The sequence below is a fragment of the Aulonocara sp. 'chitande type north' Nkhata Bay genome, linkage group LG7 (assembly GCF_057382095.1).
Source record: "Aulonocara sp. 'chitande type north' Nkhata Bay isolate Kocher_YH1m ecotype deep benthic linkage group LG7, A_spYH_male_GT1.1, whole genome shotgun sequence".
NCBI classification, from domain to species: Eukaryota; Metazoa; Chordata; class Actinopteri; order Cichliformes; family Cichlidae; genus Aulonocara; species Aulonocara sp. 'chitande type north' Nkhata Bay.
Window position 1 is genome coordinate 49,698,334 of NC_141350.1, and position 24,894 is coordinate 49,723,227.

At 39.3% G+C, this 24,894-nt stretch overlaps 1 protein-coding gene across 5 annotated transcripts in view; it reads left to right on the forward strand.

Moving 5' to 3' along the window:
- Positions 1-2,898: 2,898 nt before the first annotated feature.
- ptpn13 (protein tyrosine phosphatase non-receptor type 13) overlaps positions 2,899-24,894 on the forward strand; it is a 49,321-nt gene continuing 27,325 nt past the window's right edge. For all 5 annotated transcript variants that reach the window (XM_086301025.1, XM_086301028.1, XM_086301030.1 and 2 more), the window contains exons 1-7: positions 2,899-3,302; positions 12,450-12,569; positions 16,030-16,196; positions 17,950-18,015; positions 20,216-20,401; positions 20,666-20,753; positions 22,744-23,376. In XM_086301025.1, coding sequence (XP_086157151.1) covers positions 12,455-12,569; positions 16,030-16,196; positions 17,950-18,015; positions 20,216-20,401; positions 20,666-20,753; positions 22,744-23,376 — 1,255 coding nt within the window. In that variant the 5' untranslated portion in view covers positions 2,899-3,302; positions 12,450-12,454. The remainder of the gene's footprint in view (positions 3,303-12,449; positions 12,570-16,029; positions 16,197-17,949; positions 18,016-20,215; positions 20,402-20,665; positions 20,754-22,743; positions 23,377-24,894) is intronic.

Sequence of the window (24,894 nt, forward strand, 5' to 3'; positions counted from 1 at the left end):
GATTGGCTGCAGACTCCCATCTCTGCAGGACCTGTACACCTCCAGGACATTGCGGCGTGCAGCTCGGATCTCAGCTGACCCTTCTCACCCTGGACACAGTCTGTTTGACCTGCTGCCCTCAGGCAGGAGGCTCCGGTCCATTCGCACCAGAACCTCTTGCCATAAGAACAGTTTCTTCCCCTCTGCTGTTGGACACATAAACAATAACCATATGACTGTTCCCACCACTAACACATGACCCTACGCTGTGTCACTGCATCATTCCATGTTTGGCACTGATCACCACCTGCACTCATGTATATATCTTTCTACGTAGCACTCTTAATTCTTATTCTCATGTATATATCTCATGTATAGCTCATGCACATATCTTTCTACGTAGCACTTTTAATTCTTATCCCTACTTTTATTTTTTCATGTCTATTTAAGTGCTATTTATGACACTATGTTTGCACTGAAGCACCGCAGCAATTTCCTAATGTTGTAAACCTGCTCAACATTTGGAATAAACCCCTTTCTGATTCTGATTAAACAAAGCAGCCATTTAAACTGTTTTGAGCGCTTTGTCAGCAGGTTTCCACACAGAGACTTCTGCATGGAAACCTGCATATGTAAATCAAATGGGAGAGGGACCAAAACATTGAATATTTAGCCTAAGTGAGATTTACCAGCCAAGAAGTAAAAAAAAAAAAGAAGATAAGGAGATAATCACATCAATGTAATAGTCTCAGCCAGACCAACCTTGGAAAAATAGTCTGCCTCTGACACTGGTTTGCTTTCTTAAACGCTGATAGAATGTCTTTTCTTGTAAAAACCAACCAAGCAACCAAAAAGAAAAACAAAAAATCTTTTTCTGTCATAATTTGTCACAAATCCCCCCTGAACCAAGCTGATAAATGCACCAGCTTCACGGAAACTCAGAGGCAGTGGTTGCTGTTTTGTTTTGTTCCCAGGCTTGTGAAACCACTGAATTAACTTACTGTAATCACAAACTAGAAAAATATCAGCATAATCTGCTCTGATGCCTCTTAGTGAATTTCAGTGAGTGAGAATTCATCACTGTCAAGTACCGAGGCCAGGTTCCATAAGTTAAAAGGGATTTGACACAATATTGGGGACAATAGGGGGATTTACATGCAGAGCTTCAAAACACCAGTCTGTATACATTGACTTCTGAAGTGTCTGAGACAATTTATTGCCAAGGTTTTATTTTAACTTGACACAGATAGAGGACCCAATTTCAAAGTAAGTGCAAAGGAGGGTCAGATTTTTTAATGCTTTCCAGCTGGAACCAAAGGCTAAACTTACTGGAAAACCACCACCCTAACACACACACACACACACACACACACACACACACACACACACACACACACACACACACACACACACACACACACAGCCAACAGTTCCAGGTGCCCCACATTCAAGATTGTCATGACAGGCATATCCAGTCTTTCAGGGTTTTACTGCAAATTGCCTCGAGGGCTCAGGCCAGTACCAATAAGGAGGTATTAAGGATAGAATAGCAGGAAGAAGAAATCTAAAATTCAGAACTCCTTACTAAGGCTTAGCAAGGACTTGCTAAGACTCTGTCCCCAGATGAGGCCTCTCTGCTCCAGGTAATGTAGAGTGATTAAAGGCTAGTCAGTCAAAGGAGACAACAGGTACACAACAGGACATTCCAACAGCTGTAACGGTTTATCATAACAATGTAACAAAAGTGGAAAATATTACATGTTTTAGAAGGAAAGCTATAACTAACTAGCTAACAAATGATTGAGTATGATTCTGAGCATCCTCAGAAATGCTTTGAATTGAAAATAAAGAGGCAATCTTATCTTCTGTCACATATTCTTTGATGGGCCTATCAGATTATTGAGCGCATCATAATAGTTAGCCATAATGGATAGGCATATCATGTATTAATGATTCTTGTACTGGTTTCGTTGTTCTTGTTCTCCTTTATTTATTTATTTTTTCACAACATATTTGTCTCTGTTACTGAGTTGTTGTGCTTGGTGATCTAGTGCTGATGTTGTAAGATCCCCACCAACAGACTGTTATACGTATAAAAGTATAACAATTCCTACAGATAAGACTAAAAATATAAGGCATGGCAAAAATATTTGTCTTATTGCATTCAGAAATAGACTAAATATGCACCTACAGAGACATGCCCACGCAAAAAATGAAATGGTTTATATGCAATGGCATCATCTGCTGAAATGATAATACTGGTTTCAATCTAAGTGGAAAATCAGTGTCAAGTAATCAAGCCTTATCACTGCAGGCAATGGCTGGTGATAATAATCATGTCTTTTAGCACTAACAGGCACAGGCAGGCAGAGATAACCCTTGGCCACAATCTGGCTACTAAGGGTTGTAATGAGGAATAAATGTCACAAGATGGCGCAAAGTAAACCACAAAAATAGCTCATCAAGACAAGAGCACCTATAGGAAGGAAGTACTCAGCAGTGAATTGCTTCCTGACTGCTTAGTTGACTCATTTTGATGTTATGGGATATACAGAAATCATGGTTAATTTTGGAATTATTTTAAACAGGAAACAGGTCGGGTCCGTCATAATTTCCCATGGTTTAAGAACTCTTTAAAAACAGCCTTTCAGTTATATTAAAATACACAGATTCACACACATACCATACATAACCCTATGGAAGTGGTGTATTTCAGAGAAATTTATCTTAAAGTAATAAAAAAAAAAAACTTCGTTCTTATACAACTATTAAATGTAACTCAGTGGACAATATTTAATTTTATAAGAGCATTTTTTTTAAGAAACGTCGGCGATCTGGATACATACTCTGCTTCCATGACTTGGTACTGTGTTACTATAGGAACGGCTAAATGACAGTCCCCTCGCGGAGAGCCAATAGACAGCCACAGTAAGGTGTCTGGTTACTTCCAGTCAGCCCACGCGCAAAGGGAGGGGCTGTTCCACTCCTCAGCAGTAATGGTAACTTGGCTTCTCTGGTGGTGAGAGCAGTACTGTTTAGTGGCCAACAAGCGCAGCTTCTGAGGAGTTTCAGAAGAACAGTTTTACTTTTTTTTTTTCATTCGCTGTGGCCAGCTTCAGTGGAAGTGGATTTTTATAGGTGACTGCTCCGCGGAAAGGTAAACCTGTTGCCTCTCCGCCTGCCTGCCTGCCTCGCCGACAGTTACGATCCAAGATGTTGCTTTGTGGATGGGATGGCGTCTGGTGCCGTTTGTATGCCCACTCATAACCTCGTCCGAGCACCAACATTTCCCTCACAGCTGATTTTGTAGCTCGTCTCGGCCGGTAAGCTTTTTTATGAACCGCTCAGAAAGTGATGTAAACAAACTTTATAGTGTCCTAGCTAACTTTAGCCAAACCGGGATAACCGAGGGATTGAGTAACTCGTGAGGAGCCTCAAATACCGGAGGTTTTATGTCTTTTCCACCTTTTTTTTTAAACTAATAACAAAACTAACATCGTCAGAACTAATAGCAGGCTGCACTGTTGATATTTAACTAATACGTCTCGACCTTAAAAGTTATGCGTCATGTCTTGTTAACTTAGTCCAGAACCCATGACAAATGGGGCATCTCTAAGCTAATCACATCGTATTGTAATCTTGCGAGGGTGGAAACACCACCTCAAGAATAGCACAAGACTGGCAGACTGACTCATTTCAAGTGATTCTACCTGGAAATTTTTGGATAATTATGAGAAATCCGAATAACATTTTAGCATATACGCTCCTTCCAAACCCTAACAAAAGGTGAAGCGGTATAGTGTTATCGGGAAAGGCAGCTTGGCCCCCCTCCCCCTTAACTTCACCGCTTTTCTGTGGTAATTAACCTAAGGTCAGAGGTCAATTTGCAGACAATATAACGATCAGGTTAGGCTGTGTGCCTGACCAGGTTTAAAGTGGCTGTAATGGGGCACCGTCAAGAAAAAGAGGAAAAAATAGGAATATAGACAGTGGGTTGGGTTTGTGTGTGTGTGTGCTGGGAAGAGGTGGGGGGGAGCTGGAGTGAGGTTTTTTTGCAAAACCAAGCTCTGCATGTCACTGTACTCACAGCAACCCTGTGATTAACAGAAATGGAACGGATGAGGTAGAGACCAAAATGAGAAGTGAGGGCTGTTGGTCCAGAGCTGGGCTGATATTCAACAAAATAGTCTAAGCTCTCTTTTCTGGTTCCTACCCAAGCTTTGTTCAAAACAAAAACAACCAAAAAACAAGACAAACACCAACGCTAAGAGATGATTAACGGGACGTACTTGGAAGGTACTGGTCCCATTGCTGTAATTATAAGCATCCCTGTTTAGACATTCATAAGTAATGTGGAAAAGCATGTCTACTGATTGTACGTCAGTCAAAAATAATGAAAACTCACCACTGGGTTTTCCCATTTTATTTAGTTGAGTCACTCCTGCTCTGCTCAGTTTCTTTCATAAGCAAGCATGAGCGGGACACAGCTGTGAATACAACAGCAGATTAATTTTCGCAGTAAGGAGCACCACATCAGCTACTTTAACAGGTAGTGAAGGTTGAGGTTTTCAAACCATAATTCTGGCTTAAAGTTGCATTTTATCACCTCAGTAGTGTGCAGCCTAGTTAGCTATGTATGAATTCTCATTGCTTGTGTCATAAGGCGTGTTCGCGAAAGATATCTTGATCAAGCCTTTCTTCAAATTCAAGACACACACACACACGGGTGTGTTTTTTAAATTTGAATCATGTGCTTGCAGGCTGCACTGTACAGTAAGATTCGGGGAATAGAGGTTCACTCAGAGTTTGGTACTGAATTTTCCTGGCACGCAAAACCTTCAGGACGATTTTCACCTCAGTCCTGGCGCAGGGTAACCCCTCTCCCCTCCCCACCACCTCTTACCAGCTTCTGTTCCAGATGTGCTTGCCAGCTGAGACCACAGGTCTGATGTTTGGAGGATATGAACACATTCCTTCTCATATCTTTATTAGTTTGTGCTTTTGGACGCAAGAGTGGAATCTGGTGCTTTTATGCCACATTGCCCCCAAAGTGTGGCTAGGCTTGTTTTCAGATGATTTTGAGCAGGGTTAGATTTTTGTTTATTGCTGAGGGATAAACTTGGAAGACAGCAGGAGAAACTGGAATTATGTGTGCTTCTGTTATTTAGCTGCAGGTGATTGTTTTCAAATCCATTTTGTGGACTGGTAGCCGTGACAGAGGAAGGTGGGAGGAAAGGAAAAGTGCAGAGTAAAGAACATTATCACGTTTCCAGGATTATTTTCTTTAAAATCCTTGTGACTGTAGCCTAGGCTTTTAAACACGAAAAGCAGCAGACTAATCTTTGTTTAGTTTCCCCCTTTTTTTCTAGCTATGGTATGGGAATTCAGAGGAATTTCTGGGAACAAACATTTCTACACTTTGGAAAACAGAGAATGGGGCGCTGAAGTGGTGAAGGCTGTCTGCTCTCGCTGATTTGGCCCGCTGCCTTCTAAGCACCCTCAATAATGAGCAGGACCATAGTCCAATGAGAGAGAGGAGCTGGCCTGCACAGTAGCCTGAGTGAGGATAAAAAACATTCCACTGTAGGTCTCTGTTAAAATAACAAGGGCCACAAAACAATCGGGCTTCACAGCACCCACTCTCCCCATTCTCATGGGTAACGAGCAAGATGGGTAGTATCCCACTTCGCCTCCAACTTCACGCCTCCTGATGGCTAGAATGGTTAACCTGCATTCCTGCATAAGAATTTTGGCCTGCTTACTCATTAACCCTCTTCTCCAGGCTAAGATTCACTGAAAGGAAACTGTTTCACGTATTATTTTCAGAAATAAAATACAGCGCTAGAACAGGCTGGTGACCCAGTTTATAGCATATGAGTTCATAGTGCCAGACATAACAACACTGGTACATGGCTTTTCTTTTGTGATATCTTCTTAGGGGATGGTAATGGGTTCTGTAACACTTCTATCCCCAGAGAGTTTCATAGAACCACAAGCATGTTGGATTTTTCATATTATCCACTTAAATGGGATTTGCTCACAATTTGGTGCGATTTTAGACCGATGGTCTTTGACATTTCTCCAGCTGACCTAAGAGATTAAGTAAAACCCTTTTTACTCTCTCTCATCCTCACACATAGTCACCCAACAACACTCCCTCAGTTGTCATGAAAGTTTTAGTCCAAGGTCTCTCAGTTTCCTGGTGACAAAAAGGTGGGAAAATGGATTTTCAGATGCTTTCTGCTACTGATGATATTATGTAATATGATATATCAGCCAGTGACCCTGGTAAATGCCATGTTTTTGCCAGTCACCAGTACTGATATTTGGATATTTCCTATCATGTTCTTGTGATTTTTTTTTTTTCTTTCTTTTTTCTCAGTTGTGAAATTTGCAATTTACAAAAGAACTGAGTGTCATTAGACCAAATGAGGCCAAAGGTGTGGTCCAAGGGAAAGAGGAAAACACAGGTGCTTGGTGCTGGCAACATTTCAGAGCAGTAATATCATGTAATGCAGTCAAATTTCAAATGAAACATTAGGTGTGGACATGGTTGCTGTTAAGCTCCTTTTTGTGTCTTTGCCACATCTGATTGGCTGCCAACTTACGAGGCAGGGACACTATCTCGGCTGGCGGTTCTGATACAGATACGTTTTGGTTGTATGCTAATACCTGGAACTGGTTGAAAGTCTACATTTGTTTTATATTGGCATTGTTTGGTTAAAAAAATAAATACTTAACAGGGCCAAGATATATAAGATAAACTTTTTGTTCACCTGTTTACGTTGTTTACCTGATTTATTTGCTTCCATTTCATTTTAGTTCATTGTGATTGGCTTAACTGTGCCTGAATTTATGATTGCCTTAAAGACCTCTCCTCTCACACAATCAGTGGTATGCTGAGTTGTCCTTTGAGCAACGAGTGCAAAATAAATTCAGAACAATATGGAACTGAACAGATCGCTACCAGTGCTCAGTGCTTCCACAGATACCCGAGCTACTTCTTTGAGTCCGTGTCAGACCGATATCTGATCCAAATATGAAAGATTTTAAGCTCTTTGGAAAAATGTTTTAAGTACAGTTTTTCAACAGAAGATGAAAATTAATTTAATGTGACATTACACAGTCTAGTACATGTTTTAAGTGGCTGCTGTTTGGTTGATCTTTTATTGCAGTTATGCTTGTTTTCCTGTTTGGATTTCATTTCTTGACTTTTTTGGTGGGACTTTTGTGTTGAGTTCTGATTAATGAAATCTTGTCTCAAAGCTGTGATCAAGCACATCTACATACATTCACTCACTTCCACTTCATTAGGTACACTGATTGGTACTGAGCTGGACACCCTTTGTCTTGAGATCCATGTTGTTTATGCCAAATTCTAACCCGAATTTCTCAGTGTTGCAATAGAGTTCAAGACTCATCAGACCAAGCCTTACTATCTGCTCAAAGCAATCTGTGCATTCGCCTCTGACATCAACAAGGCATTTTCTTCCAGAGAACTGCTGCTCACTGGATTATTTTCTGTTTCTCACACCATTCTCTGTGGGTTGTGGAGATGGTTGTGTGGGAGAATCTGTGCAGTTTCTGAAATGATAAGATTTTATCAGGTTGTCTTTACCACACTGGCTGAACTGGCTGAGTGTATAGTTGTCCTGTTTTTAGTGTGGACTTTTTTCAGTTTTGTGAGAAAGGACATGGGCTACTTTACACAAGGTTTTACATTTGCTGCATATTTAAATGCTAGTTGTACATTGATGCCAGAACAAGGTAACAGGCATAGTGTGCATTAAGGCTGATGCTTGATATTGGCAGGTTATTCCTTCTTGCTGTTGTGCCCTCTGTGTGAAAGCCCCCCCCCCCCTTTTTTTTTTGTTATCTGAATTTTACATCTTTAAATCCTCACTACAAATGCACATTATTATTATATAAATGCAACACAGTAATGCATATCTTTAACCAAGTACACCTGCCACACCTGAATCTGTTGCTTTGCCCTCGATATTTGCATATCAGGAAATATGCTGTAAAGCAACAATGCTTTACAGCTTTACAGTGACATTTTTATATCCTGGAGAAATTGCACTACAAACCAACACAACAGAGCCATTTATATGTGACACACATGCGCACGAAGTTGCAAATATGGTTGTTTATGTTTGAACTAAGTGAAATGAGTTCACAGTTTCTGCTCAGGGTAAATTAGTCTGTAAAACTGGAGCTTCCTGTTTTGCTTACATTGGTATCATTCCATCACTCGATTGGGAAGATTAGCTAGAGTTGTCAGTGCAGCACAGTAGCTGGAGAGAAAAATCAAACAAAGAAAAACTACAGATAAAAGAAGATATTCCTTGTGCCATTTTCTCATTCATTGGTGTGTAGGGTAGATTTAATGTAAATCATGTACGCAGGTTTAAGCAGGGGTAAATACAGTGGTTAAATACATTGTCTTGTATTGTTGTAATATTTCGTGTTTGTAAATATTTGCTTTCTTTCTGTGTCCGGTCAGCAAGGAGAACAAATCTGTGCATTTCTTACATGAATAAATGTAGGACTATAATTCTTAAATAAATTAAAGCATTATTTCACTTTGAAGCAATATGTTTGATTAATGACTCAGTAATTGGGTTGGGAAGCTAAAAGTCTAAGGTAAATATAGCTTTGACTAAAACAGAAAGTGTAATTTTCAGATGCTCTGTTTCATGGGCTGATTTGACCGTATATTATTCCTATTGTATATCATAAGTGGGAAATATGTTCCCCCTTTTTCCACATTTATTGTTAAGCTCTATTAGTATTTATTTATTTAGTCTGTGTGCTATATAGATGTGAAATTCTGGGTTAATACCAATGTTTTATAATACCAACATGGTGAATAGTCAGTGTCAGTGCAAATAATTGTTCTCTTTGTTTATTTAGCATTTCTTAGATTTTCTTTGGCATTTAAATTGTTAAAAAAAAAATAAGTGCACTGTTTTATTTATTTATATTTTTAAATTTAGAAAATTGACATGATAACGTCAGCCAGTGACATCACTAACTGTAATCTTTTTGCTGACACGCAGACATCCGCCAACACTGGGCAGATATGGATGCCGCTACAGTTTGATAGCATGTCTGCACATCCTATTATGTTCATGTTATATCTCTTGAAAGCTTTGAGGAAATATATTTAAATGTGACGCAAAACTCACTTGGACACAAGGCTGAACTGATTAGAATTTTGGTGGTCAGTGTTTAAGGTCATCTAACAAGATGGCTAACTATGCACCTTGTACCAGCCTGTATGTTGTTGTATAGTGTGTGAGATACTGTGGTGTGAAGTCTCAACAGGTGAGTAAAAGTCTAATTATTCTGTATGTTTACATAATCTATCGATTGTTTCAGTCCGTTCTCAGCTTATGATCTTGACAATATGTAGGTTAGTCTTTTGAAATAATTTTCTAAAATCTAGCAAATGATAACAAATTTTAATCTTCAGGTAAAAGAGCTCCGATTAACATTTTAAGAATTATTATAGCTGGGTAAACAGTCAAAAACCCAAACGTATTTAAGTTACAACAGTTACATCTTAAATTTATTAAAAATGTATTAAAAGGTCCTTGAAGTCTTTAAATTGTTGGAACATGAAGTCGTCCTCTGGGAATGTGAAAAATGACTTTTCTGGAAGCTGCTGACTTGCAAGAAATGCAAGTTGTCTTTTGTCTTGCATTGGCAGAAATATGGAGTAACAAAAACTTATGGCGGATGCTCTTGTAAAACAGATGACTGATTCCTTTTATGATGCAGGAAAAATAAAATGCAACATTAAATACATTTAATTGTCCCACCTAAGTTAATACTGGTTCACAACAAGCCCCTGTTGTACAGCTTAGAACAAAGGTTAGAATCACATTACAGTACATAAAACCAAAACAGTCCAAAAACAGTAAACAGCTGCACAGTGGAGACAGTAAAAAACATAAATAATAATAAGTGGTTAAAATGTGATCTTCCAGCAAATATTTTTTTATTTTCCTATTTAAAATAGTCTTTGTAGGTGATTTTTATATGACAGGGAATCTAGTGAAGTTTTAGTGCATGAATAAAAATGATTTCTGACTTTTAGTAGTATTTGTAATCAAATACAAACAGATTTTTTTTTTGATTTTTTTTTTTTACACACACAGAGAAGCCAGGCCAGTGCACTTAGTAGTTGGTGTTTTGAGTAGTGTATACACAAAGTACTTTTCATGGTTTAGTTGTGTTAGCAAGTATTAGCTGGCTCATTATAAAAAGCCAGAGGAACTGCTAAAATGCACATTCCCCCTCTGCATACCGTGCAGAAAAACATCTTAAGGCACACACTTGTTGACACAAAGGAAAAGGAATAAAGGAATAAAACATACACACAGGGACCATAGACCGTCCAGTTGACTGTGAAAGACTTCCTAAAGTAGATTGGTGGCAAACTAAGATGCTCATTTGCAACATTTAGGATTTTTGTTTTGTTAGAAGTATAGAAAGTGTCCTTGTTTTGTAACCTTTGGTTCTTGCATAACATCAGCTCTCAGAGTAGCATGAGTGAAATGTCTCACTATGGGACTTGCCTTTAAGGTAGATTATTTAGTTACTCATGTATTTAGTCACTGAGTTTTGATAACGTTGAATTTGAGAGCACCAAATCCATTTTAGATGAATTAGATTGAACTATATGTGTCATCTTGTGGATTTGTGCAGGCTCCTTCTTTATTATCCTGTCTTACCTGTTGTGTTGACTTCCTGTGTGGGTTTAACCTAAAAATACTTAGCATTTTTTGTGAAATGACTTCTGTGCCTCTGAAAGCATTTTGAGAGTATTTTGTCAGGCGCTATTGTAGGTGTTTGTGGTTTAATAAAGCAAGTATTGAAATCCCAGCCAATTAAAAGTTTACATTTAAAAAAATGCATTTTTTTGTGTGTATGGCCCTAGAATTAATTGAAAGTGATTTCCATGCAGGAGGGGAGTTGATTTTAAGTGCTGTCACCAGACAGAAACATATCTGTATAATTTTAAGTCTGATTTAGTCAAATACTTGGCCTAAAACAAAACTCAGCGCAATCATGCATTTGTCATGAAGTAGTCATGCTCCAGGAATGTGTTAAATGGAGATATTAAAATATTCTTGTTGCATTGCAAAGCTTGACAATTGAATTAATGTCTGCACTCATGAGCCTGATTGGGTTTTTTTTTTTTTTTCTAATCAAGAAATCTCTGTTTGCTGAGTATTCACTCACCCATTCTGAATTCTGCTGTTTAATCACTTCCATAGTCACAGGTGTATAAAATCAAGCACTTGAAGATGTAAAATCATAGTGCACAAAGGTCACCAACTTTCTGCAGTGTCAATAACTACAGACCTCCAAACTTCATGTGGCATTGAGATTAGCTCAAGGACAGTCCGTAGAGAGCTTCATGGGGTGGGTTTCCATGGCTGTGCAGCTAAATCCAAGCCTTACATCACCTAGCGAAATGCAAATTATTGCATGGTGTTGTGTAAAACAGGCCACCACTGGACCCTATGGCAGTGGAGACGTGTTCTCTGGAGCGACAATTTACACCTCTCCACTAGACTAGATGAGTATGGGTTTGGCGGTTGCCAGGAAAACGGTAATTGTCTGATTGCATTGTGCCAAGTAAAGTTTGGGCGGGAATTGTGGTGTAGTATTGTGTTTTACAGGAGCTGGGCTTGACCCTTTACTTCCAGTGAAAGGAACTCTTAATATTCAGCATACCAAAACATTTTGGAGTATTTTATGGGAACATGTTCGGAATGGCCCTGTCCTGTTCCAACATAACTGCGCACCAGGACACAACACAACGCCCATATAGACATGGATGAGCGAGTTTGGTGTGGAAGAACTTGACTGGCCTCCACAGAGTCCTGACCTCTACACCTTTGGGATGAATTAGAGCGGAGACTGCAAGCTAGGCATTCTCGTCCAACATCAGTGGATGGGTAATCAGTAAATTTGATGGAATGGACTGAATTAAAGGTCTGCTATATTTTATACTTCACCATCTGAAAGACTACTAGGAGTAACTCTTGAAGCTCTTTTCTGACCTGAGCAAATCATGTCGTATTTCAGGCCTACTTATAGTGTGCATTAGAAGTTAGTGAGGATGATCTCTGTTTATGCAACTACCCTTGGAAAAACGCAGAAACTATTGTAATTGGTGTTAAAAACATGTTTATTGATATTTACTGAGGTGTCAAAACAATTAAATTAAAGGGTACGGGCAGGCTTCAATGTTGTCTTTATGGGGGAAGTTTGCAGAAAACAATATTTAAAGTTTTTGCAGTCGTTTCAAAAAATAAATAAAACTTGGATGGAAGCATTAAAATTTCAAGACAGCAATCTTAATTCTGGCATAAATACGTATTTCTTTAGATTTCAGAAGGTCTTTTTGTGTAAATTAAATTTTTAATGTTCGTCTTGCTGTATTTCTGCAGGGAACATGCATGTGTCTCTGGCAGAAGCCTTGGAGGTTCGAGGAGGTCCTCTCCAGGAAGAGGAGGTCTGGGCAGTGCTGAGTCAGAGTGCAGAGAGCCTCCAAGAACTTTTTCACAAAGGTAGGTGAACATGGAATCAAAGGTAGAGGACTTATTCTGTCATCATCATGCATTACTATGCAATCATATCAGTTTGTAACTTAAGAAAAATTGAAACAACATATGAGTCAGAGGAAGTGAGTCAGCAGACATTGCAGTCCCTGGGTGTTAAGACAAAATTTCATTGCACCTGATTACATAGGGCAGGACTGTGTCAAATAAACTGTCAACCACTGACTTTGTGCATTTCTACAGTCTGCATGAACCAGCTTGAGTTCAACTTCTAGTTTTTCTGATTGGTTTCATTTCCAGACAGTACTGGTAATGCTGTAATAACCCTCTCTTATCAGCCTAGCCTGCAAATATTTAACATTAATTACAAGCAATCTATGCTCAAATACTCTTATACAGAAATGTATTGTCTTATGAGATAAAGCTCTGAAGATATTAAGGACAGGAATGAAAGACTGATATTTGGAATATTTTCGATAAAAGTAGTCTTGACATGGCATTGATGTACCAGTTATTTATGATATTCTCTTCTAATCAGAGACATTTTAGGAGAGACACAGAGTGAATCCTGGTTTAAAGTCTTTTCTTTCAGAAGTCCTGATGGAAGCATCTCTTCCCGTGGGAAGAACATTTGGGGCATGTCAACATACCTTTTAACCAGTTCTATCAAAGCTGACTTGTGACTCTATACATGTAGTTTCTGTCTCATGACCACTGAAATTGTGGTTAATTTATATAATAGTTCAAAAGGTGAACTAGCTAGGTGGCAAGACTTGTAGGAGAATAATGATATGAATGCACCATAATTTTTGTTTTGCTATTGTGTAGTTGTGTTGCTATGCTGAGTATATTTTTAGTTGGATAGTTTTAGACTGCATAGAGAAGCTACAATTTAACTAGCAAATGTTGAAGCCAGCTGTTATATAGTTAAAAGCTATGTAAGACAGTTTATGACAGAGTGGATTAATATTAGTAACCATTTAACTTTAATATTTGTGTTGGATGTTCTCTTAGATGAAGTTGGCCATTTATGACTAGAAACACTTTAAACAAAGAGAAAACAATAGGTTTTGGTTTGGTTTTTTTGGTGAAGTGTGTTGGATATGTGCTTTTTGCACCAGATTTGTCATTGTCTTTGTGGTTAAATGTAGGGTGAAGATTTTCCACCACTCTGAGTGTGCTAATGTGGTCAAACACCACTAGCACAGGTTTTTTTTTTCTCTTGTGTAAACAGTAGTGCTTTGTATATTTGTATAAGAATGATTTGTTTGAATACGTGCTGGGTGAGTGTTTCTAATTTGTTGTAGGAATTTCTCTTCACGGTCCCATTTATATATTAGAGGAGTGCCTCAGAGATTTGGTCTGATATAACATGATAGCATAACACAGTTGCTGTCGATTTCTCTGCTGCACATCTCTGATGCGAGTCTCTCGTTCCACCACCATGGATTGAGTTCTGGTGACTCAATCAACGGTGATAGATTGAGTCACCAGATCAGCCGTTCAGTAATACTAAAAATAGGCTGTGAGAACCAAATGATGCTCAGCTAATATGTAGGGGAGCATTTTTGTCTGACCTGTACTTCTCACTGGATATTTTCTCTTTCTTGAACCTTTCTCTGTGAAGCATAGAGATGGCTGTGTGGGGAAAATCCCAGTAGATCAGCAGTTTCTGACATCCTCAGACCATCCTGTGTGGCACCAACAACCATGTAACATTCAGAGTCACTCACCTTTCTTACATATTCTGATGATCTCCTATGGGTCTTGACCATATCTGCATGCGTAAATGCACCGAGTTACTGCCACGTGATTGGCTGATTACTACCCAAAATGTAACCAGTAATCTGCCATTTCCTTTTTTTATATAGGGCTAGGTGGTAACAAAATATAAATTATTATTTATTTTATTTTAGTCAAAGTACTACCTCCAACTGCAAAGTTGTGAGCTCAGCTGAGTAAGCAGTGTTTGTAGTACAGCTAAAGTCATGTTGCAAAGTACCCAATGGCCAAGTTTTTCGGATAAGTAATTGCAGATTTACACAGACATATAATGCATATCAGAGAAAGTAGTTTATACTCCAGTTAATTTTCATTAATTTTCTTTTACTACTATGTAAAACACTTCACTTTGAGATTTTATTTGAGTAAGAGTGACTTGAGGACCTGGGGCCTCTTTGGGGGAAAAAGTTAAGTGGTCAGTGTTCTTATTAAGAACACAAATTCAGTTTTCTATTAAAGAAGAAATAAATGAATGAGAGCACATGCTATCAATTTCAGTTCCTAGAAACAAAATTGGATTCAGAAAAAATCAGGATGGACACTCAGATGGCCAAGAAAATTCCAGTCGCTGTATCTTCAAAAGCAGTTCTTCTTCATCTCTGGACTCATTGTAGGAATGGTTAAGGGGAAAAAAGCTTGCACATGTGTGTTCAAAATATCACCTACCATGAGTCTCATTTTGTAATGCTTGCTTGTCAAAAAAACATGCCAGCTCTGATAAAAAGGCATTGTTTAGCTTAGAGGCATACGATTCTGATGAATTGGATAATTTGGTACCAGCTCTCAACTGGATAAGTTGCTTAGTTCTCATTCCTAGCTGAATGGGCTATAAATATAGCTGTTTAAAATTATTTCCTGTTCCTTAAGCTTAGTTAGCAGTTCAAAAGGCTAAAAACGTACATTTGAAGATGGTAGGTTATGTGATGTTGCATTGCATGGTGTTCTGTTGGCTTGACAAGCACTATCCTTCTAGCATGATTTCTGCATATATCTGCAATGTATTAAAATTTGTCATGAAATGCATGTGCTCAGGCTGAGTCAGTCTGGTCAGCAAAAGCTTCGCATGGGATAGACTTACTACTAAACCAGTTACTTTTGAGTAAGATCTTGGTCACATGAGTTTTTAAACAGGAAACTTGTATTTACTTAGTAAAAACCAGCTTTGCCTCAAATCAAATTCCTGTGTTCATCTCCCTGCTCCTCTCAGAGTTAACTATCAGTCAAAGAAAAGAATTTTGCAGCGCTGCTTAAACATTCCTTTGTGTATTTTTAAAACCTTCTCCCACCATCGCACTGGCTGTGGTTTTTTAGGAAAAGAGAATTACGCTGTGTGGCCATTCCTTTCTGCAACCATGCCCCAACTGTTATTTTCTTGCCGACTAAGAAAGCAACATGTGTTTTTGTTTACTTCAATAATCTTGAATTTCCATAAACGCCAAAGCCATAGCGAGAAACATCCACTGTGGTTGGATATGTGTAGTCACTGGATCCAGGCTGTAAATGCTTAGACAAAATTTGATGCTAGTATGAAGCTTAAAAACACAGATCTTGACTTTAACGCTGTCCTTGTGTGAATATGTGGGAATGGCTAAGAATTTATGTGAAGAAACTATGATTTATTTTTATTTTTTTCTGCTGTTCAACCGTGATGGCAAACTAATCATTGAAATGTTATTTCCATTTCCAGACCCTTCAGCCATGGGCTTCATTATATCTCCCTGGTCCCTCCTGCTCATGCCATCTGGCAACATCTCATTCACAGACGAGTATGTCACCCAGCAGGACTTAAGGGCCTTCACAGCACCAGAGGTCCTGAAGGGGAACTCCTTGACTTCTGTTTCTGACATAGAAAAGGTATAAACCATGATAATACACCACGTGGCGTCAGCATCTGCCAAATTGTTTAGTCTACGTGTGTCTGTGCTCTAATCTTTTGTTGTTGCCCATATTTTTAAGTGAAATCTTGTGTTTAAACTAAACATTCATTTCGAACCATCACTTGGTGTCATCTAACCAGTCAGTGACTGTTGAGTACCCCTTGTTCTAAACATAGCCATGTTTACATTCGCTCTTTCTTACCAAGTCATGTCGGTTGTATCCTAACTAATGACATAGGTGCATTTTCTCCCTTAAATGGAGATTTTTTTTTTTTTTTTTGTCAGACATGCTTAACTTTTCTGCCTTTTGGTGGTTTGTTGGCACAAAACCATTAGTTTAATAGCCTGACAGTGGCTAGAGAAATATGTGTCAACACCTGTGTGCTCATCGGGGGGTTTCCTGCACAAAGGAATTTTTAAATTATCTTTCCCAAAGATGTTTTAGCAGAATCCAAAAGAAAATCACCATGATTGTAAGAAAAATGTTTATAACTTGCTTTGTTTATCGGTTTCACGTACTCAAGCATGATGAATAATTGTTCATTAAATGGTTAGAAATGCTGTGAAAAGGTCACATTACTGTGAAAGGTTTACATATACTTTGCGTCTTTACTGGCAGACAGATCTTCCTTACGTGCATAGCTGTGTGTCGTGCTTTCTTTTTCTGTTTCTTTAAGATCCTGCTTACGTCATTTTGCTGATGCTAGTCATTGTTTTCCTTAGTATCCAAAGTTTCAAAAGACACGCAAATGACATGCTCAATGGAAAACGAACAAATAAGGCGGAGCTATTTTTGTTCTGTCTGTATTGTCGATCACGGTTTTTTGTCTTTGTTTTTTTTAGATGTCTTGCGTTTTTAAAGTTTTGTACATTTTCTGTATTTAGTACATTTAGTCTGTTTTGCAACGTTTCGTGTTAAATGTTGGGTATAGATGATACTATTAGTCAGTGTGTATGGTTAGAGCATTTCTTCACTGAAAAAGCAGAGACAGCATGTAGATGATTCAGATTTGAAGTTGTGAGCGATCACAGCACACCCACACCCCCTCATTTTAACTCTGCCTCTCTGGTGAAGAGCAAAAACCTTGCATGACTGGATTCCCGTCTCTGGCACAGACCCACAGACCTCAACATGGTTTTTTGCTGAGTCAGTTTTCCAACCCTGGGCCTGTCTCCCCAGCTCAGTTATTTCAGTGTAGAGAATATGATCTGTTTCCTTCATAATCATACTGGGGATAAACATACGTCATGTGCAAGTTTTCCTCTTGCTTTTTTGACATATAGAGGTCATATTGTCACTTTTAATCGACAACGTCTAAGGTTACACGTTTTCTGAAAGTGTTAGTGTTTCTTTAAATTTGTACTCTGTGATGTGTTCCTAAAAGACCTTGAAGGCAACGTTGCATTCTTTGGCAGGCGCTGAATTATTCTTTCCTCTACCAAGCCCAACATTCAGGGGAAGTAATTTCTCTTCCACGCAACGAGCGGAGAGGAGTAAGGAGGGGAAAATGGAAAAATGTTTCTGGATTTAGGTTGAGAGCCCCTGTCCTTTTTTTCCCTCCCCCGCCTCCCCTAAAAACTCTTAGCAGTTGTTGAGCCTTAGTCCATTTATCTTTCACTTGCTTTCAGGTTTTGTGCCTCATCTTTATACATATATTGTTATTATTATTTACTGTTGCATGCATTTTGTCTTGAGTGAATGAAATATAATGTGGTGTTATTTTTCACAGATGCACATGTACTCTCTGGGGATGACCTTATTCTGGGGGGCGGACTATGAGATCCCCCATAGTCAGGTAAATCTTTAACACAGATGCTTCCTTCCAAATGTGCAGAGCAAGGGTGTCAAACATATGGCCTGGGGGTCCAGAATGGCCCACCAAAGGCTCCAATCCGGCCACCTGGACAGCTTTGGATGTGGAATTCTGTGTACACTTTAACAAAGTCTTATAAACTAAAAGTATATATATATTTATATTCAGTGAAGTGAATATACATTAAAAAAAATCTTAGTTTAGATAGCAGCACATTTTAAAGTGTAGAAGTGATACATTGTTGCCTGTGTGAGACTGGACTAAAGATATGACATCAGGTGTTTAAATGGCACACTTGGCAAATACAGCAAGTGTTGAACGGGTTTTACTGGAAGAGACACACCTGTGTTTGTCAAGGTTTAATAGTATCTATCATGTTGAGCATTGTGGAATTACTTAAAATTCAGCTGTCAAACCTGCACAGGCATGCTGCCGAAATGGTGGAGAACAGTGGAGTAGGAGAAAGTAGCGCATGTCCCTCTATTGTTGTACCAAATACTTCCACAGATACCTGTACCAATGAGGTTTCAGGCATATCTGGCTTTTTCCAAACTATGATCTTCACATCTAGATAAGAAATGGAAGAAAAGGTAAAGGCACTCTGGAATTTACAGAGATGGTTTGAAGACATGCTCATATCTCGACCAGAGTCAGTCAGGTATAAAAGATAATCTGCACAGCGTGCTCACTATTGTGAGAAAATACCACCCACAGTTTAGAGGCATCTCACACTCAAGTTTGCCATCTGCTCGGCTTCACTGAAAGGCTGAGGCTCCATCCACTCTCATCCATCCACATCTCATCAGCCTTTCCTGTCACCCTTAAAAGTGCTGCTGCGCGCACTTAAAACACATAACGCTATGTCATTCTACTCAACTCTCCAGTAGAATAGATAAAGAAATACTTTGTTCATCCCGTATTTTGAAAAATCACATGATATATGGAGGAAAAAACAAAATCAAAGCATTTTGTCTGTGGAATGGGTGGATTGCAACATTCGCTCTGTTGAAAAACTCCCCTTTATTTCTAAGATAAGGTAAATGTTGGAAATCAGTTGCTAGCTCACTGCCCACAGCCAAATGCTACAGTACCAAAAAATATGAAAAAATAAAAGATGATCGAGTGCATAAAAAATATTTTGTACTGGTGATGGGCACTAAGAAAAGCTTCCAACATGCCAACAGTCTTATCAGTACCTGTTATCGCTGCTGGTATGTTTTTCTGACAGTCATGTATTGCAAAACAAGGCAAAAATCACAATAGTACTGCTTTGGCATACCAGAGTCGTCTTATTTTTCTTTTTCTTAAACTACCCAGAAAATCGATAAAGAATCAGGGATACAAGCACAGTCAGTACTGGAGTTGATATCATTAAAATCTTATCAATTACCCAATTCTTTATCTAAAGTAGGAAAATTTTTCATCCAAGTGACCTAAAACTCAACACAGTACTTCTGTGATACCCCGGCAATACACCTGCATGATGTAAAATGATCCGACTTGTTGAAAAACATGAAGAATGAACAGAAATGCATGTAAAGAAGGCACTTTTGGATAACAGAAACTATTTTCATAATGTAATACCTGTTGGAGGTAGTATACGTGTTTTTACTTCTACAAACCACTGAATTGGGGACCATCACATCTCTCAGAAATCTGTTTTTAGGGTCTTTTTGTTTTAAGCTTCCATCATAGACTGGGTACTTTCTTATCATAAGACAAAGGTTTTAAGATATGTGCAGATGAAAGTGTACCTTGTTTGATTAAACACAGGAATCCACCACCAAAATTTCCCATTTTTAAAAACAGAGAAAATGAAGAAGCTGAAAACAGGATTAACAGAAACTAAAGAATGAAAACATTAGGTGGTGTCCTAGCCTTGCTTCAGTTCCTGTTTGTGAATGTGCATCTACTGTTGATCAAAACAACTGCTTGTAATGTATCTGCTGAGCCCTCCCAACTGCTAAAGTGTTCGGTCCAAAAGCAGCCAAACTTTTCTCCGTTTAACAGAGAGATGAATTCTGATATTATTTAATAAAGTTTAATTTGATGTCATGTAGTGACTGTGACGCTAATTAAAATCTAGACCAACCTTTTGCCAGGATGCTTGAGAACAAGACGCTCTTTTCACTGTTTGTATCTTAACTGTGTTATTTCCCCCCACACCCCCACCCCTATGCAGCCTATGGAGCTGGGAGAACACATAAACAGTTTACTCCTCAACATGTGTGATGACATTACATTGAGTCGAATATCACTGCGCACAGTCCTGGACATCTCCAGCAAACACATCCGAAACTCCAGCTGTGACCCTCCTTTCAGTTATATCAGAAGACTCGTCAGGACAGTGCTGGGCAGCCTTTCTCAGGTATAACATGTGATGATGTGTATATATAATGAAATTCCAGCATTCCTGTCTAAGAGTCCATATTTGCGAAACTGTCAGGAAGCCTTTATAGGAAGAATGCTTCTTAGCTAAGTGTATGTTAAAGACCTATAACAAGCTCTTCCAAAAGCACGCTAGGTTTGAATTATACAACAGGTGATGTGGTCATGCTGATAGAACATGTTTCAGGACGTCTTCCTTCTTTCACCCTCACTCTTTGTTTTTCATTTTCTGTCTTTTTCACAGCTGGACGGTTTGCTGACTGACAGAGAATCTCTTCCGGAGCGGAGCAAAGAGATTCGGGAGAGGCTGAGGGGCAAAGGGTTGCCCTCAGGTAAGATGAGCTGCACCTAAGTGACACACAGTAACGTTGCAGTGGTGTGCTCAAAATCATTAATTTCCACACTGAGTCGTATCTATTGGCTGCAGGCGGATAAAAGGCTGCCAACGCGATAAGGTTTTTATTTATTTTTAGTGTCGAACTCAGCAAATATTAGTCCGTTGCACTTAAATGTTTTGTTTACCTACATTCTGTGTAATCTTCATATGAGGGTCACAAGTTCAGCCTCTCTCTAAAACAAATCACCAGATCTTAGATAAGCAGGCTTTGTTTAGAACGTTTGGGAACACTTTGAAATTCAATTTGTCAAGCGAGTCCAGAGATGACCCAAAACATGTGTCCACTGATAGATACAGAGAATAACATTGTGACATGGAAGATTAAATAACAATCTGGTATATGTTGGATGAATAGTGAATTGCCATTGTGTTGAAGATTATATTGACAGTAGCCAAGTCTTCATCTCTGAAACAGCCAACTATGCAGGGTGCTTGTTGTTGTCGGTATAAAGTTATTCATGGAAAGAAAAACAATCAAATTGCGAAAGGGTGTTAGGGGTTCTCACAACTTACTGAGCTCCTTCTGTGGTGCCAGAAACCACGGGACACCTTCAGAGGTCCATAAGTCGGTTAAAATGTTTGGCAAAACACGAAAGAACGGCAGCTCATGGGGTCATCGTAATATGCTGGCCTGGTGGTTTTACTCACCCCTAATCTTTAAGCTGTGAGGGCTTAACAGTTTATGCTGGTTGCCCACATGTTTATTAAAAATATATTTTAATGAAGAAAGTATCAAATGTAAATTGCTCACCTTGTTTTCTAACCATTTATCAGTGACATACTCAGTCTGCAGTCTGTGGGAAAGAAGTGAAAGTAGTCAGAGAGAGGAACACCAAGTTACAACCTCGAGACTGATTTAATTCAGGAAAATATGAACAAATCTTCCCAGTGGTTTCTGAGAGAACTCGGGCATTTTTCCAGGCCATGAAGAGGAGAGCAGAGCACAAACATGGCTTCCATCTCCATTATGTAAGCACGGCATGGCATTGATTACAGATGCATATTTTGGAGTCATCAGTGTAGCTGCTGGTCTCCTGTTTGTATCAGTGCTTTGTTTCCCTGGTTGATCCCCAGCCAGCCCTAGGGAAAGTACATGCAAAGAGTATTACTCAGTTCTTAAGCATCTTTCCTCTGAAAGGACCAGCTCTCTCTCTCTGTGTCACCCTTAACCCAGTGGCTCCAAGTTCTTATTGCTGCTTAGGGAATTTAGATATTGTCTTTGTTCCTTTTACACATGCTGTGCATGTCATCATTGTGATCGACTGGCAGCGTGTCTGGGAGTGTAACTCACCTCTTTGACAAATCAAAGACATGCAGCATAAATTTTTTTTTTTATTCCAGTTTTACTCAGTCAAGTTTTTTCAAGTTTCCTCCTGAGTTCCTGGAAGACTGGAATCTGGCTATCTTTAATGCATTTCCAAACATATGCTTTCTAGATTAAAACCAACCCACATGCAGGATTTTTATTTTTTTACAGGCCTCAACATCTGCCCGTTTACCCTCTTGTTTCTGTATTTCTTCCCTTTGTTTTGTTCCTGCATACTTCACTGGTTTATTTCTCACTAAAAAAATAGACTTTACTAGTATTGTTTATATGCCTGGAAAGGCAAACTTAAAATTTATGGATGGTGAAAGCAAAAGTTCTTATTCGGGGAAAGGCAGTGCTAGATTGTAAGATGCTTGTGGCAGAAATTGTTAGTTATTGGGCCACAATTTGGTTTCCTTTTAAAACAATGGAAAAATAGTTTCTCAACAAACTGAGGAACTGTAGTAATATTAGCTTTTTATTCCTTGGGCTGCTGTTGTTTGTTTTACATGCAAAAGTGTAACAGTCATATACTATTGGACACAAAGCAGCTATTTTAACACTTGTCAGCCTCTGTATCTGCTTGGTGTTTAAAATTTTGGTTCTCCCCTGCTCTTAGGGAGGAGTGCTGCCCCTCGGGTTCTGGAGCGCTACAGAGCGAAGACTCAGGAACAAACCTCTCTAAACCGAGGCCTTAGTCGTTCCATGGGCTCACTGCCAATCCAGGATCTTTTGAAGGGGGATGACGGGGCAGCTTTACAGTATTCCCTGTCTGATTATCACACCAATTCTGACTTACCCAGTGAACTCTACCCAAAGCCCCCCTCGCTCCATTCCCAGCGTTCTTATCCCTATCTGCACCCCTTTCACCCCCAGCAAAAAGGCCGGCCTGTGGAACTGGACCGTAGATCTCTGCCTTTCTCCAGTGGGGAACTGAAGCTAAGTCAGCCCAGGAAGACCTGGGCTTCCTCTGTGGACTTGGCTTGCATTGACCCAGAGGCTCTTCGCTTTGGGGCTTTGGAGGATGCAAGAAGAGGCAGTAGTGCCTTAAGTACACACTCCAGTGGCAGGCGCAAATCACCTTTGCAAGCTTTAAGAGAAAGGGATTCTCAATACCTTGAGTTTGGTGGGCTGAACAGTCGGAAGCCTCATCACCACTCAGCCTTGTCTGTAGGCTCGGGCATCACCGGTGCCTATGACAAGATCAAGGAAAAACAGAGGAAACTTCAGGCGCTAAGACAAGCAGTGGATGGTGAGTATGCTGAAGCTAGGGGTTTAATTTAATAGAGAATTTGTACAAATGAATGTTTTCAGGGTTAAGTTTGTGTTGTTGTGTGTTTGTTAAATTCCTTGACAAATTTTCAAAACAAAATACGAACCAGAATCATGTAATTCAAAGTGGTATCACGTTGTGGTTGTGACGCCTACTGTGGACAACGTGTTGTGAATGATTTTCACTTTTAGGAAAAAAAACCATCATGGCAATTTTGGCCTTTTCTTGGAAGCTGGCGCTGATTTAATATAAACAGAATGACTAACAAGCTGTTGTTTTCATTCCATGGGATGTTTTTTCAATGTAAGCCTTTCCTTATTTCAACACATCACAAACAACAAGCACCTGGTTGCTTTTGGTCATGTGTGCTTAGGAGTCCTTTGTCGGAGCATACAACATGTCGCCTATAGTGTGTAAAAATGTAAGATTGCTGTTATGTGTGTGGTTGGCCACAACAAATTTCTTGGGTTTAGTCTGCAACTGTGGCAAGGAAGGAAGTCTTAAGTAAAACAGACCAGTTCAGGGTCACTTGATGTAAGTTAAGTGTCAGACTCTGTAGTGCATGGATTTATCAGGCACAGCATGGAGTCATCAGCTGACCTGATCTGAAAGACAAAAATAAAGTGAAAGCAACGGGATCAAGTGAGCAACCAAGACAGTTGGACTAGTTACAAGTTGCGTATCCATCTGTAGTAACTACCACCTAAGTGTTGTGAAGTATGGGGAACCGGGTGCTGGCTTGGTGGTGGCTGGGCAGCAAGGTTTAGACAGAATGACTCATTGCTACAGTGACCAGTAATTATAGGTTGGCTTAATTCTAGCCTGCTGCTGACTGTCAGAGATGTTATATACAAAATCCCTTTAAAAAAAAAAAAAAATTATCATGGCTATAAACATGCATATAAAGGATAGATGCGAACTAGTTACATACTTTCAGTGTGTACAGACTGAAAGGAAAATAGTCTTAAAATAATAGCACAATGCTTAAATCAAGGACATCAAGCAGAACTGTTTAACACGTCAGTCATCTGTTATAAGAGCTTTAAGTTTCCTGTTGGAGATTATGAAATTCTTAGTAAAGTAAGTTTATGCAGTGAGTCACATGTCTCTTGGCCAGCTGAGAGCCGTTTAAGGCGCATGAGGCTTGAACGATTTCATACAATAAACCACTGTCTTCTACCTCTTGCTCTCTTGCTGTTCTTGCAACATCCCCACTCTGTGCTCCGTCCAGCCTTCAGCCTCCCTGCTTTTCTCGCAGCTATTTTTGATGCTGACTGAACCACCAACCAAGCATTCTTTTCCTCGACTGTGGCTTTTCATCCCCCAGCAAGTACCTTCTTGCCTTCTTTTCTTTCACTCCCCTTTGCTTTGTATCGATTGTAATTTAGAGGATTTAAGGGTTTGTTTGGTTTTTTTTTTTATTTCTTCATCTCATGAAAGTGCAAGACTTTGTCACTTCACACCTTATGGGTAGCATGAGCAACACCTTCATATAAC